This window comes from Mobula birostris, chromosome 5 (genome assembly GCF_030028105.1).
Source record: "Mobula birostris isolate sMobBir1 chromosome 5, sMobBir1.hap1, whole genome shotgun sequence".
In the NCBI taxonomy this organism is placed as follows: domain Eukaryota; kingdom Metazoa; phylum Chordata; class Chondrichthyes; order Myliobatiformes; family Myliobatidae; genus Mobula; species Mobula birostris.
The window spans coordinates 5404593-5420053 of record NC_092374.1 but is presented as its reverse complement, the minus strand read 5'-3'; the positions used below and the strand labels follow the sequence as shown (position 1 = coordinate 5420053).

Here is a 15461-nt window from a genome sequence, read left to right as displayed (position 1 = left end):
ACACCTCGATCAATTCTCCCCTCATTCTCCTACGCTCTAGGGAATAAAATCCAAACCTATTCAACCTTTCCAATAACTCAAGTCCCCAACTGCGGGCAACATCCTTGTAAATTTTCTTTGCACTCTTACAATCTTATTGGCATCTTTCCAGTAGGTAGGTGACCAAAACTGCACACAGTACTCCAGATTAGGCCTCACCAATGTCTTATACACCTTCAACATAACATCCCAACTCCTGTACTCAGTACATGGATTTATGAAGGCCAATGTGGCAAGAGCTTTCTGCATGACCCAATCTACCTGTGCACCACATTGGCCAAATTATGGATCTACTCTCTTACCTTCTGTTTCACCAGCACAGGTGAGTTCTTGAGCGAACTGGCCCAGTCAACGAAGAGGGAGGCATCAATCAATTTCTTTCCCTCGGAGAGCATCACATTGAACTTGGCCAGGAATGAAACATCCCCCCCATACACAAAGGACACCACATCTTTGATGAGGGAAAGTTCCTGGCCTATAGCTGGAAATTGAAAGCCAGGGAATCCAGAGTCAGTCTCAGGCACAGCAGCAGCTGGTGTGGCAACTCATCCCCCACATTACTGTGCAAAAACTGTCAGCGGAACAACAACGGTTCGAGTGGGCAGCTCACCCCAATGAGAGAGAGAGCATTGTTTTGTACCGAACCCATCTGTCCCTACTCTGGGAGTGTGTGATGGGACAGTGTAGAGGGAGCTTCACTGTGTGTCTGACCCTGGGAGTGTGTGATGGGACAATGTAGAGGGAGCTTCACTGTGTGTCTGACCCCGGGAGTGTGTGATGGGACAGTGTAGAGGGAGTTTCACTCTGTCTGACCCCAGGAGTGTGTGATGGGACAATGTAGAGGGAGCTTCACTCTGTGTCTGACCCCGGGAGTGTGTGATGGGACAGTGTAGAGAGAGTTTCACTCTGTCTGACCCCAGGAGTGTGTGATGGGACAATGTAGAGTGAGCTTCACTCTGTGTCTGACCCCAGGAGTGTGTGATGGGACAGTGTAGAGAGAGTTTCACTCTGTCTGACCCCAGGAGTGTGTGATGGGACAGTGCAGAGAGAGTTTCACTCTGTCTGACCCCAGGAGTGTGTGATGGGACAGTGTAGAGGGAGCTTCACTCTGTGTCTCACCCCGGAAGTGTGTGATGGGACAGTGTAGAGGGAGCTTCACTCTGTGTTTGACCCTGGGAGTGTGTGATGGGACAATGTGGAGCTTCACTCTGCGTCTGAACCCGGGAGTGTGTGATGGGACAGTGTAGAGGGAGCTTCACTCTGTATCTGACCCCGGGAGTGTGTGATGGGACAGTGTAGAGGGAGCTTCACTCTGTGTCTGACCCCGGGAGTGTGTGATGGGACAGTGTAGAGAGAGTTTCACTCTGTCTGACCCCAGGAGTGTGTGATGGGACAATGTAGAGTGAGCTTCACTCTGTGTCTGACCCCAGGAGTGTGTGATGGGACAGTGTAGAGAGAGTTTCACTCTGTCTGACCCCAGGAGTGTGTGATGGGACAGTGCAGAGAGAGTTTCACTCTGTCTGACCCCAGGAGTGTGTGATGGGACAGTGTAGAGGGAGCTTCACTCTGTGTCTCACCCCGGAAGTGTGTGATGGGACAGTGTAGAGGGAGCTTCACTCTGTGTTTGACCCTGGGAGTGTGTGATGGGACAATGTGGAGCTTCACTCTGCGTCTGAACCCGGGAGTGTGTGATGGGACAGTGTAGAGGGAGCTTCACTCTGTATCTGACCCCGGGAGTGTGTGATGGGACAGTGTAGAGGGAGCTTCACTCTGTGTCTGACCCCGGGAGTGTGTGATGGGACAGAATCCTTCACATGCATCAGGGGAAAATTCTTTACCTTACATCTCTTTCTAAATGTGCAGTGTGTAATTTATAGTATTTGTTAATAAATATTATGCACAACAGGACAGTCAATATAACATAGAAATACAATTGTATCAGCGTGAGTTAATCAGTCTGATGGCCTGGTGGAAGAAGCTGTCCTGGAGCCTGTTGGTCCTGGCTTTTATGCTGTGGTACTGCTTCCCAGATAGCAGCAGCTGGAATAGATTGTGGTTGGGGTGACTCAGGTCCCCATGGTTCCTTTGGGCCATTTTTACGCACCTGTCTTTGTAAATATCATCTGCATGGGGGCTGCAGAGGTGCGCATGCGAATATTGAAAGGCTTAGATAGAGTGGACACGGAGAGGATTTTTCTAATAGTGGGACCAGAGGGCACAGTTTCAGAATCCTTTTGGAACGGAGATGAGGAAGAATCTGTCCGTCGGAGAAAGCAGGATCTCCCAGTGGCCACACATTTTAATTCCACATCCCATTCCCATTCTGATATGTCTATCCACGGCCTCCTCTACTGTCAAGATGAAGCCACACTCAGGTTGGAGGAACAACACCTTATATTCTGTCTGGGTAGTCTCCAACCTGATGGCATGAACATCGACTTCTCTGGCTTCCGTTAATGCCTCACCTCCCCCTCGTACCCCACCTGTTATTTATTCATCTATCCATCTATCTATCAATTTATTTAGTATTAATTTATTTCTTTTTCTCTCTCTCTCCTTTTTTCTCCCTCTGTCCCTCTGACTATACCCCTTGCCCATCCTCTGGTTCCCACCCCCCTTTTCTTTCTCCCTGGGCCTCCTGTCCCATGATCCTCTCATATCCCTTTTGCCAATCACCTGTCCAGCTCTTGGCTCCATCCCTCCCCCTCCTGTCTTCTCCTATCATTTTGGATCTCCTCCTTCCCCCTCCCATTTTCAAATCTCTTACTAGCTCTTCCTTCAGTTAGTCCTGACGAAGGGTCTCGGCCTGAAACGTCGACTGTATCTCTTCCTAGAGATGCTGCCTGGCCTGCTGCATTCACCAGCAACTTTGATGTGTGCTGCTTGAAATTACAGCATCTGCAGATTTCCTTGTGTTTGCGATGAGGAGGAATTTCTTTAGTGAGAGGGTGGTGAATCTGAGGAACTCATTGCCACAAACGGCTGTGGAGGCCAAGTCATTGGATATCCTTAAAGCAGAGTTCAATAGATTCTTGGTTAGTCAGAAAGTCAAAGATTACAGAGAGAAGGCAGGAGAAAAGGGTTGAGAGGGAAAATAAATCAGCCATGATGGACTGGTGAAGAGTGTTGAAGACTGAATGACCTCACTCTGCTCCTGTGTCTGATGGTCTAAGGTCAGCTGGTAACTTATTGAATGGTGGAATAGACAGGACTTCGGTTTTCTGCCACCTCTCATGTTCCAGTGCCTCATCTCAAAATAAACTATTTAAATTCATACTTGTTATTTCTTTCCTGACAACTGCACAGGTTTCAGCATTGATGTTGCTTGAGAATCCATCAGTTTCATGGTTTTTTTTTTTGGTGGTGTCCTTTTGGAGGTTAAAATGTGCATCAAATCCCAGGCACATCTTCAACATTTGCGTTGTGATTTCTGTAAACAGAGACAGAGGGGATGGGCTGAATTCTCCATCTTCTCCATTGCCCAGAATACCACAGCACGGGAGTAGGCTCTTCAGCCCATCTAGTCTGTGCAAAAAACAATGCCATTAAACTGACCCTGCCTGCCTGAAATAGAGTCCCAGAGCATCACAGCTCTTCAGCCCAAACTCTACCTCGAACCATCGACCCGCATGGAACATGTCCTATTGATTCCTCTCATCATTTTGTACACCTCTAACCAAAACTCTGCTCATTGTCCTCTGCTCCAGGGAATAAAGTCCAACCTATTCAACCTTTCCCTATAACTCAGGTCCTCAACTCCTGGCATCATCCTTGTAAATTTTCTCTGCAAATCTTCCAACCTTATTGATAGTTCAGTGACCAGAACGGCACACAATAGATTAGACCCACAAACGTCTTATACAGCTTCAATGTACTATCCCTTGTCCCGTAATCAGTACTTGGACTTATGAGGGCCAACGTGCCAGAAGCTCTCTTTATGACCCTGTCTGCCTATGACACCACTTTCAAGGAATTATAGATCTGTATCTCTTAGGACAAGACAGGAATTGGGATGTTATATTGAAGATGTGTAAAACGTTGGTGAAGCCTAATTTGGAGAATTCGTTGTGGTTCTGGTTGTTTACCGGCTGGAAGGATACTAATAAGATTGAAGGAGTACAGAGAAAGAGTACATTGCTAGACTGCGGGATCCATTGCAGGATCTCCCAGTGGCCACACATTTTAATTCCACGTCCCATTCCCATTCTGATATGTCTATCCACGGCCTCCTCTACTGTCAAGATGAATCCACACTCAAGTTGGAGGAACAACACCTTATATTCCGTCTGAGTAGCCTCCAACCTGATGGCATGAACATTGACTTCTCAAACTTCTGCTAATGCCCTACCTCCCCTTCATACCCCATCCATTATTTATTAATATACACGCATTCTTTCTCTCTCTCTCCTTTTTCTCCCTCTGTCCCTCTGACTATACCACTTGCCCATCCTCTGGGTTCCCCCCCCCTTCTCCCTGGGCCTCCTGTTCCATGATCCTCTCATATCCTCTTTGCCAATCACCTGTCCAGCTCTTGGCTCCATCCCTCCCCCTCCTGTCTTCTCCTATCATTTTGGATCTCCCCCTCCCCCTCCCCCTCCCACTTTCAAATCTCTTACTAGCTTTTCCTTCAGTTAGTCCTGACGAAGGGTCTCGGCCTGAAACATCGACTGTAGCTTTTCCTAGAGATGCTGCCTGGCCTGCTGCGTTCACCAGCAACTTTGATGTGTGTTGCTTGATTTTCCAGCATCTGCAGAATTCCTCGTGTTTACATTGCTAGACTGGACTGTTTTTCTGTTCCTCGGCATTGGTGCTTCCATATGAGGCTGAGACGCAACCAGTCAGGACACTCCCCACTGTGCATCTAGAGAAGTTTGTCAGACAATATACTCTTGATCTCCCAACATATCTCCTTGAACTCCTTATTGCCTGCCTGCATCGCACCTGCTCTGTAACCGTAACACTTTATTCTGCATTCCGCTTCTTTTATATGATCTTTCTGTACTTGTGTACAGAATGATCTCTCTGGTTGGCATGCAAACAAAGTATCCTAGTACATGTAACACTAATAAACCAATTACCAATACAAAGTGTAGGTCTGGCAAACGACTTTCACAGATCTATGGCTGAGGCTTCAGGCATCGAGTGACTATGGGCCGAAGAATGACCGTGAATGCTGACTTACCCTTTTTGGCCATTTGGGACTTATCCAACACGTAGACCAGTTGATATTGACCACCGAGGGCCCCTGATGAGGTGTAGTGCGTGCCGTAGTCTTCCAGAATTTTAAAATATGCACCCTTGTCATATTCCGTCGGGAGTCCCTTCAGTTCAAATACAAAGTCTGGCTCGAGCTCGTAGCGTTGACTGCGCATGGTGAACTGTGCCAACTCCACTTGGCCTTTGACCAGGAAGTAATCATTATTCTATATTTGAAGAGACGTTTGAAATCCCGTGATTATGTTCAACAAATAAAGAAACTATGGCTGGCCTCATACCCCTCTGTGCTTCATCAGTCCACACCCTCCACTCCCCTCTCACCCTCCACTCCCCTCTCACCCTGTTTCTCCCCTCTCACCCTCCACTCCCCTCTCACCCTGTTTCTCCCCTCTCACCCTCCACTCCCCTCTCACCTTCCACTCCCCTCTCACCCTCCACTGCCCTCTCACCCTCCACTCCCCTCTCACCCTGTTTCTCCCCTCTCACCCTCCACTCCCCCCTCACCCTCCACTCCCCTCTCGCCCTGTTTCTCCCCTCTCACCTTCCACTCCCCCCTCACCCTCCACTCCCCTCTCGCCCTGTTTCTCCCCTCTCACCTTCCACTCCCCTCTCACCCTCCACTGCCCTCTCACCCTCCACTCCCCTCTCACCCTGTTTCTTCCCTACGTCAACATTTGAAGTGCTCAACCTGTTTCATTCTAACTACTCCAACAGAGGGCTAGAATGTAAAACCTAGGATGTAATGCTGAGGCTTTATAAGGCATTGGTCAGATCACACTTGGAGTATTGTGAACACTTTTGGGCTCTGTATCTAAGGAAGGATGTGCTGATATTGTGGAGGACCCGGAGCAGGTTCACAAGAATGATTCCAGGAATGAGAGGGTTAGCCTATGAGGAGTGTGTTTGATGGCTCTAGGGCTGTAGTTGCTGGAGTTACGAAGAATGAGTGGGATCTTATTGAACCCGTCGAATAGTGAGAAACCTAGATAAAGTGGGTGTGGAGACAGTATTTTCTCTACTGGGGGTGTCTAAGACCAGCGGACACAGCATCAGAATAGAGGGACGTCCATTTAGAACAGAGATGAGGAAGAATTTCTTTTGCTGGAGGGTGGTGAATCTGTGGAATTCATTGCTGCAGACAGCTGTGCCGGGCAGGTCATTGAGTATACTTAAAGTGGAGATTAATAGATTCTTTAATTCTGATGGTCTGGTAAGATGGTGGTGTGGGTACACACAGCGGCCTCTCGGGGGCCAACCAAAGGTGCACTTTTCTTTGTTCATAGCAAGATTATTCTTGACTCCAATAACTACTCGTTCAGCAGGTCCACTGCATCAGTGAGCTTCTCATTGTCTGGAGTAGCCAGGCGAAGACGGCCATTTGGACGGTCAGGCTGAGAGAGTTGGGACGGGACATCGAACTGACGGAGACGAGTTGAGCTTTCGAGCTGAGGGAGACCAGTTGGGACGTCGGGCTGAGGGAGATGAGTTGAGTTTTTGAGCTGAGGGAGACCAGTTGGGACGTCGGGCTGAGGGAGATGAGTTGAGTTTTTGAGCTGAGGGAGACCAGTTGGGACGTCGGGCGGAGGGAGACAAGTTGGAACTTCGGGCTGAGGGAGTTGGATGAGGACATTGAGTTGAGGGAGACAAGTTGGGATGTCGGGTTGAGGGAGACGAGTTGGGACGTCGGGCTGAGGGAGACGAGTTGGGACGTCGGGCTGAGGGAGATGAGTTGAGTTTTTGAGCTGAGGGAGACGAGTTGGGATGTTGGGCTGAGGGAGACGAGTTGGGACGTCGGGCTGAGGGAGACGAGTTGGAACTTCGGGCTGAGGGAGTTGGATGAGGACATTGAGTTGAGGGAGACAAGTTGGGATGTCGGGTTGAGGGAGACGAGTTGGGACATCGGGCTGAGGGAGACGAGTTGGGACGTCGGGCTGAGGGAGATGAGTTGAGTTTTTGAGCTGAGGGAGACGAGTTGGGATGTTGGGCTGAGGGAGACGAGTTGGGACGTCGGGCGGAGGGAGACAAGTTGGAACTTCGGGCTGAGGGAGTTGGATGAGGACATTGAGTTGAGGGAGACAAGTTGGGATGTCGGGTTGAGGGAGACGAGTTGGGACGTCGGGCTGAGGGAGACGAGTTGGGACGTCAGGCTGAGGGAGATGAGTTGAGTTTTTGAGCTGAGGGAGACGAGTTGGGATGTTGGGCTGAGGGAGACGAGTTGGGACGTCGGGCTGAGGGAGACAAGTTGGAACTTCGGGCTGAGGGAGTTGGATGAGGACATTGAGTTGAGGGAGACAAGTTGGGATGTCGGGTTGAGGGAGACGAGTTGGGACATCGGGCTGAGGGAGACGAGTTGGAACGTCGGGCTGAGGAAGATGAGTTGAGTTTTTGAGCTGAGGGAGACGAGTTGGGACGTTGGACTGAGGGAGACGAGTTGGGCCATTGGGTTGAGAGAGTTGGTACGGGACATTGAGCTGAGGGAGACGAATTGGGACGTCAGGCTGAGAGAGTAGGGTGGGACCATTGAGTTGAGGGAGGCAGGTGGGCTGTCAGGCTGAGAGAGTTAGGTGACTATGTTCTTTTCCTCCCATTCTCGTTATTTTGAATGCACGTGTATGTTTTTGCACTTTGGCCCACAGCAACGCTGTCTTGTTCATCTGTATCTATGTACAGTTTGAATGACAATTAAACTTGATTTGATTTGACATCAAAGGTTACAGGGAGAATAGGGCTGACAGGAAAAATAAATCAGCCATGATAGAATAGCAGAGCAGACTCGATGGGCCGAATGGCCTAATTCTGCTCGAATGTCTTGTGGTCTTATCAATGTCAATGTGAACACAGGGAAAGGAAGCAACTTGGGAGACAGTGGTGATAGGAATTAAAGATGGGAGCGTCACCCTGCAGTGTATGAATGGGTATCCACCCACCCTCTCCCACCCCTCGCCTATACCTCCTCCTCTCTCTTCTTTCCCACAGTCTCTCTCCTCCTTACTGTTTTACCACCACCCTATCCCCATCTACCCCTCCTTCCCCACTACACCCTTCTCTCTATGCCCTCCTTCCCTACTACTGTAACCCCTCCCTTACCCACCGTACCCTCCTCTCTAAACTCTCCCTCCCCATTCCTGTCCCCTCTCTGACCCCTCCTTCCTCACTATCCCCTCCCTCCATACTTCTGTCCCCTCTCTATCCCCTCCCCCCACTCCTGTCCCCTCTCTAACCCCTCCCTCCTCTCTATCCCCTCCCTCCCCACTGCTGTCCCTTCTCTAACCCCTCCCTGCTCACTATCCCTTCCCTCCCCACTCCTGTCCCCTCTCTGACCCTTCCCTCCCCAGCCCTGTCTGCTCCCTGTACCCTGTTTACTCCTGACCCCTCTCTAGGCTCCCCCTGTGCCTCTGCCCTCCCCGTACCGGAGACCCCCCCACCCCCCCACAGTGTCAGTTCGTCACCTGGAACTCTTTGTGAGTCAGCAGTTTCTCGAAGCTTTTGCTGAAGTTGGCGCTGACGTGCAACCCAGCTGAGAAGTTCACCTTCTTGTTTATTTTCAGTGAGAACCCCGCGTGGAATTTGCCGGTGATCTCCTTGAAGAACTTCTTGATGACTTCGCTGGAGCTTTCGTACACCTCGGTGGTGAACTGCTGCCGGGCGTATGTCTGGGTAGGTGGGAGGGGAGCACAGTGTTCATTTGGAGAAAGGTCATACCCACCACCCTCGTGCCCCCTCTACACCTACAGTCTCATCCTAACAACTCCCTACCCTCCCTTCTGTCCTGCCAACAACTCCATTCCCTCCCCTCCCAACAACTCCCTACCCCCTCCCAACAACTCCATTCCCTCACCCTCCCAAAAACGCCCTACCTTCTCTCTCCTCCCTCCAACCTCTCTCCCCTCATCAGCTCTTTCCCCCTCTGGCCGCTCTTCCTCCCTCCACTCCCTCCTCCCCTTCCCCTTATCTCCTCTCTTCCTCACCTTCCCTCCCCATCTGTCCTCTCTCCCTCCCCTCCCTCCTCCTCCCTCCATCCTCTCCCACTGGCCTCCCCCCCTCCTCCGGGACTGCGCGTTGTGACCTGGTAGCGGAATGTGTTGATGTTCCAGGGGATACGGATGCGGGCCCTCTCGATGCCATCGTAAACCGTGTTGCACATCCCGTTGTAGAGGTTGTTGTTGAAAGGATTTCTCAAAGGCTCCATCCCCAGGATATTGGCCCTGTGGACCCAGGGCAGCAGGTGTGAGATGGCTGCCCACTCCCCTACCAAACCGGACTCATAGAGCGGTAGAATACAGAAACAGGCCTTCCACACATCCTCTCTGTGCTAAACTGTTAGTCCCATCAACCTGCACCTGGACCACAGCCCTGCATCCCATATACCTATCATAATTTGTCTTAAACGTTGAAATTGTCTCCACATCCACCACTTGTGCTGGCAGCTCATTCCATACTCTCACTACCCTCTGAATGAAGAAGTTTCCCCTCGTGTTCCCCTTAAATATTTCACCTTTCACCCTTAACCCATGACCTCGAGTTCTAATCTCACCCAAACTCAGTGGAAAAAGCCTGCTTGCATTTACCCTCTCTATTCCCCTCATAATGTTGCATACCCCTATCAAATCTCCCCTCAATCTTCCATCTCCAGGAAATAAAGCCCTAACCTATTAACTAAGTCATAGTCATACTTTATTGATCCCGGGGGAAATTGGTTTTCGTTACAGTTGCATCATAAATAATAAATAGTAATAGAACCATAAATAGTTAAACAGTAATATGTAATTTATGCCAGTAAATTATGAAATAAGTCCAGGACCAGCCTATTGGCTCAGGATGTCTGACCCTCCAAGGGAGAAGTTGTAAAGTTTGATGGCCACAGGCAGGAATGACTTCCTATGACACTCTGTGCTGCATCTCAGTGGAATGAGTCTCTGGCTGAATGTACTCCTGCGCCCACCCAGTACATTATGTAGTGGATGGGAGACATTGACCAAGATGGCATGCAACTTGGACAGCATCCTCTTTTCAGACACCACCATCAGAGAGTCCAGTTCCATCCCCACAACATCACTGGCCTTACGAATGAGTTTGTTGACTCTGTTGGCGTCTGCTACCCTCAGCCTGCTGCCCCAGCACACAACAGGTCCTCGATTCCCAGCAACATTACTGAAAGTTTTCTCTGTGCTCTTTCAATATCATTGATACCTCTCCAGCACAGCACGCAGTACTGCAAATTTGGCCTCGCCAAAGCCTTATACAATATTGCATCTCCTGATCTAATCTATGAAAGCCAATGCACCAAAAGCTCTCGTTAGGATCCTATCTACCTGTGACGGGGAGTTATGAACCTGTTGTCCCAGATTCTTGTGTTCCACCAGGAGGTGATGCTTCTGCCCATACAGTTGTGTGCTCAGCACCTGCTCTACTCCCTGTACCTGACTTTGTGGCCAGATTCCTCTTGAACTGCAATACTAGTGATGGCACTGCAATGGGCCAAGTCTTGAATAACAATGACTCAGAGTACAAGGAGATAGAGAGCTCAACAAAACTAAAGAGCGTGTCACTGGCAACAGGGAAGAAGATGGTGCACATGGTCCTGTCTACATGAACAGTGTTGAGGCCGAGCACTTCAAGTTCCTCGGCCACTAGCCTGCCCCAGCCCAACACCACAGCCAAGAGAGCTCACCAACACCTTCGATTCTTCACTGAATTTTGTCCTCTTATGGTAAATCAATGAAAACTCTTTGGAGGCCGAACAAATTCACCTCAGGTAGATGCACCACGGACAGCATCCTATCCAGATGCACCGCAGCTCGGCACAGCAGGACCACAAGAAACCACAGAGAGTTGTGACACAGTTCAGAACTTCACAGAAACCAGCCTCCCCTCCGTGGACTCTGTCTACTCTTCTCACTGCCTCAGTACAGCAGCCAACATAATCAAAGACGCCACCAACTCCAGACATTCTCTCTTCTCCCTCCTGCCATCGGGCAAAAGATACCAAAGCCTGAAGGCATGTACTACCTGGCTTGAGGACAGCTTCCATCTCACTGTTGTAAAGCTATTGACTGTTTAGGTGATTATTAATGGAATCAGATGTTGGGGAGAGAAGACAGCAGAATGGGGTTGAGAGGAAAGTGTAAACCACCCATGGTGAAATGGTGGGGAATACTCGATAGGCTGAACAGCCTAATTTTGTTCCTATGTCCTATGGTTTTACGGAGTGTGTTGGTACTTACCCAGAACCAGCAATGTGTGCCATTTCCAAGGGTTCCGCCTGCCTCCTACAAGGTGAGCGGGTGTCCTCGCAATCATCCTCATCACTGAAGTCACCGCAGTCGTCATCATCGTTACACTTCAGCCTCCTGTTGACACAGTGCCCTGTGAGGAGACAGGAGGTGAAGCTCTTTAGTTCTCCCACCCTATCAGTTCCAGTGTGGGCATGAGCCTCCCCAGCATTGAGGGTGTCTTCAAAAGGCGAGGCCTCAAGAAAATGGCATCCATCATTGAGGACCCCCAGCACCCATGCCCTCTTCTCATTGCTACCCTCAGGGAGGAGGCACAAGAGCCTGAAGACTCACGCTCAACGATTCAGGAACAGCTTCTTCCCCTCCACCACCAGATTTCTGAATCGACAATGAACCCGCAAACACTAACTCACTATTTTTGCTCTACTTAATTTAATTTTCTTTTTGTAATTTATAGTTTTTTATGCACTGCAATGTACAGCTACCGCAAAGCAACAAATTTGGTGACATTGTGTCAGCGATAACAATCCCGATTCTGATTCTGATCTCGTGTGTGGAACTAGTGCACAAGACGACCCAAAAGTCACCTCCCGAGCTCGAGCCCGTGCCATCGCTTTACCTGTAGACAACCTGTGCTCCACCTAGACAGGGTCACATGGTACTGGTGCCAACTGGAGGGATGGGTTAGTAAGTTTGCTGATGACACATAGGTTGGGTGTGTTGTGGATAGTGTGGAGGGCTGTTAGAGGTTACAGTGGGACATTGATAGGATGAAAAACTGGGCTGAGAAGTGGCAGATGGAGTTCTACCCAGATAAGTGTGAGGTGTTTCATTTTGGTAGGTCAAATATGACGGCAGAATATAGTATTAATGGTAAGACTCTTGGCAGTGTGGAGGATTAGAGGGATCTTGGGGTCCGAGTCCATAGGACACTCAAAGCCTGCTGCCGAGGTTGACTCTGTGGTTAAGAAGGCGTACGGTGCATTGGCCTTCCTCAATTGTGGGATTGAGTTTAAGAGCCGAGAGGTAATGTTGAAGCTATATAGGACCCTGGTCAGACCCCACTTGGAGTACTGTGCTCAGTTCTGGTTGCCTCACTATAGGAAGGATGTGGAAACCATAGAAAGGGTGCAGAGGAGATTTACAAGGATGTTGTCTGGATTGGGGAGCATGCCTGATGAGAATAGGTTGAGTGAACTCAGCCTTTTCTCCTTGGAGCAACGGAGGATGAGAGGTGACCTGATAGAGGTGTATAAGATGATGAGAGGCATTGATCGTGTGGATAGTCAGAGGCTTTTTCTCAGGGCTGGAATGGCTAACATGAGAGGGCATAGTTTTAAGGTGCTTGGAAGCAGGTACAGAGGAGATGTCAGGGGTAAATTTTTTTACACAGAGAGTGGTGAGTGTGTGGAATGGGCTGCCAGCAATGGTCGTGGAGGCGGATACGATAGGGTCTTTCAGGAGACTCCTAGACAGGTAGATGGAGGTCAGAAAAATAGAGGGCTATGGGTAACCCTAGATAATTTCTAAAGTAATTACATGTTTGGCACAGCTTTGTGGGCCGAAGGGCCGTAATCGTGCTGTAGGTTTTCTATGTTTCTATGTTTCACAGTAAAATTGGTAATTGGTTAGAAAGACTGCCCAAGTAGATGTGATCTTGCATTGTTTCGATTATGGCTATTGTTCTACCATGCATTTACTGAGTATGCCCGCAAGGAAATGTATCACAGGGTTTTATGTGGTGACTTGAAAATAAACTTGCTTTGGACTGTTGATCATTTTTGTCACACATACCATGATACAGTGGTTTGCCTGCCACCCAGACAGATCATGGCTTGCAGAGGGTTCTGCATCAGTTGGAAAACTGGGCTGAAAAATGTCAGATGGAATTGAATGCAGGCACGTGTGAGGTTTTGCACTTTGGTAGGACCAACCAGGGTAGGTCTTACACAGTGAACGGTAGGGTGCTAGGGACTAGGGTAGAACAAAGGGGTCTGGGAATACAAGGCCATAATTTGTTGATAGTGGTGTCACAGGTAGATAGGGTCGTAAAGAAAGCTTTTGTCACATGGTCCTTCATAAATCAGTGTATTGAATACAAGAAATGGGATGTTATGTTGAAGTTGTATGAGACATTGGACAAATTTGGAGTATTGCGTGCAGTTTTGGTCACCTACCTACACGAAAGATGTAAATAAGGTTAAAAGAGCACGGAGAAATTTACAAGGATGTTGCCGGGTCTGGGGGACCTGAGTTATTAAGAAAGATTGAATAGGTTAGGACTGTATTCTTTAGAACGTAGAAGACTGAGAGGAGATTTGACAGAGATATACAAAATTATGAGGGGTATCGACAGGGTAAATGCCAGCAGGCTTTTTCCACTGAGATTGGGTGAGACGAGAACTAGAGGTCATGAGTTAAGGGTGAAAGGTGAAGAGTTTAAGGGGAACCTTTTCACTCAGAGGGAGGTGAGAGTGTGGAACGAGCAGCCAACACAAGTGGTGAATGCGAGTTCTATTTCAGCTTCAAGGAGAAGTTTGGGTGGGTACATGTATAGTAGGCATATGGAGAGCTATGGTTCCAGTGCAGGTCAATGGGAGTAGGCAGTTTAAGTGGCTCGGCATGGACTAGATGGGCCAAAGGGCCTGTTTCTGTGCTGTACTTCTCTATGACTCTATGACATCAGCACGTTGAGATCATGCAAAAGGAAACCAGAATGCTCAGTGAAGTGTTACAGAGAGAGTGCAGTGTAGGATGACAGTAAGGTGTGAGAGCCACGGTGGGCTAGATTGTGAGCTGAAGTGTTCATTTTGAGAAGTATGAGTGGCCCATTCAAACGTCTGGTAACAGCAGGGTGTCCTTGAGCCTGCTGGTACGTAATTTCAGACTTTCATATCTTAGATGCAAGAGATTCTGCAGATGCTGGAAATTCAGAGCAACGCTGGAGGAACTCAGCAGGTCAGGCAGCATCTATGAAGAGAAAACATAGAAAACCTACAGCACAATACAGGCCCTTTGGCCCACAAAGCTGTGCCAAACATGTCCTTACCTTAAAAATTACCCAGTGTTATGCATAACCCTCTACTTTTCTCAGCTCCATGTACCAATCCAGGAGTCTCTTAAAAGACTCTATTCAAAGAGAGGAATAAACAGTCAACGTTTCAAGCTGAAACACTTCATCAGGACTCTGTGGCCTCTACCTCATGAGGGGTGGGAGTGAGAGACAATGTCTGGGGTGGGCATGTTGGCTGCTTTACCGAGGCAGCAGGAAGTGTAGATGGAGTCCATGGAGGGGAGGCTGGTTTCTCTGATGTGCTGAGCTCTGTCCACATGTACCTGAACACAGTGAAAAGCTTTAGCTTATCGTACCTCCCAGAAAGATCATTGCACAATGATCAAGGCAGTGGAAAAGAAAACACTTTGCAGAACAAAATGCACAGTACTGTGCAAAGTCTTAGGCACATATACATCAAAGTGCATGCAGAATACAACTCTGAGATCTGTCTTCTCTAGATAGCCACAAAATACAGAAAACCATGGAAGTCGTTGAAAGGAAAGATATCAAACCATGCCCCCCCCACCTGCATGAACAAGGAAAAGAAACAAAACTCGCAAGCCCAAAACCCCACAACCCCTCCCTTGCAGAAAAATCTAACAGATTGCCCACCCGGACACGGCAGCTGAAACATCACACCCCTAACGCCCAAGCCCCTCCCAAGCCAAAAAAACGGCAATGATAACATCAGACCCCAACCCCTCTCTCACACACAAAAACCACTGGGTCACTCACATGGAAAAACCCCAACAAAAGCATCAGACCCCGAATCCCCAACCCCTCCCTCATCGGGAAAAATAGTAACACATTGCCCACCCGCCAATCGGCAACAAGAAAGAAAACACGGGACAACTGAAGGAGACCATGTAAGCTAGTCCATTTGTCTCGGAATGTATACAGCTAGGCTGATTGGGGCT

At 49.0% G+C, this 15461-nt stretch overlaps 1 protein-coding gene across 1 annotated transcript in view; it reads right to left on the bottom strand.

Moving 5' to 3' along the window:
* The window catches only part of LOC140197175 (complement component C9-like), a 42172-nt gene that overhangs the window by 7859 nt on the left and 18852 nt on the right, over positions 1-15461 (bottom strand). The window contains exons 4-9 of the mRNA XM_072257086.1: positions 11481-11622; positions 9323-9461; positions 8706-8909; positions 5222-5462; positions 3317-3469; positions 342-520 (exon numbers count right to left, since the gene is read on the bottom strand). Coding sequence (XP_072113187.1) covers positions 342-520; positions 3317-3469; positions 5222-5462; positions 8706-8909; positions 9323-9461; positions 11481-11622 — 1058 coding nt within the window. The remainder of the gene's footprint in view (positions 1-341; positions 521-3316; positions 3470-5221; positions 5463-8705; positions 8910-9322; positions 9462-11480; positions 11623-15461) is intronic.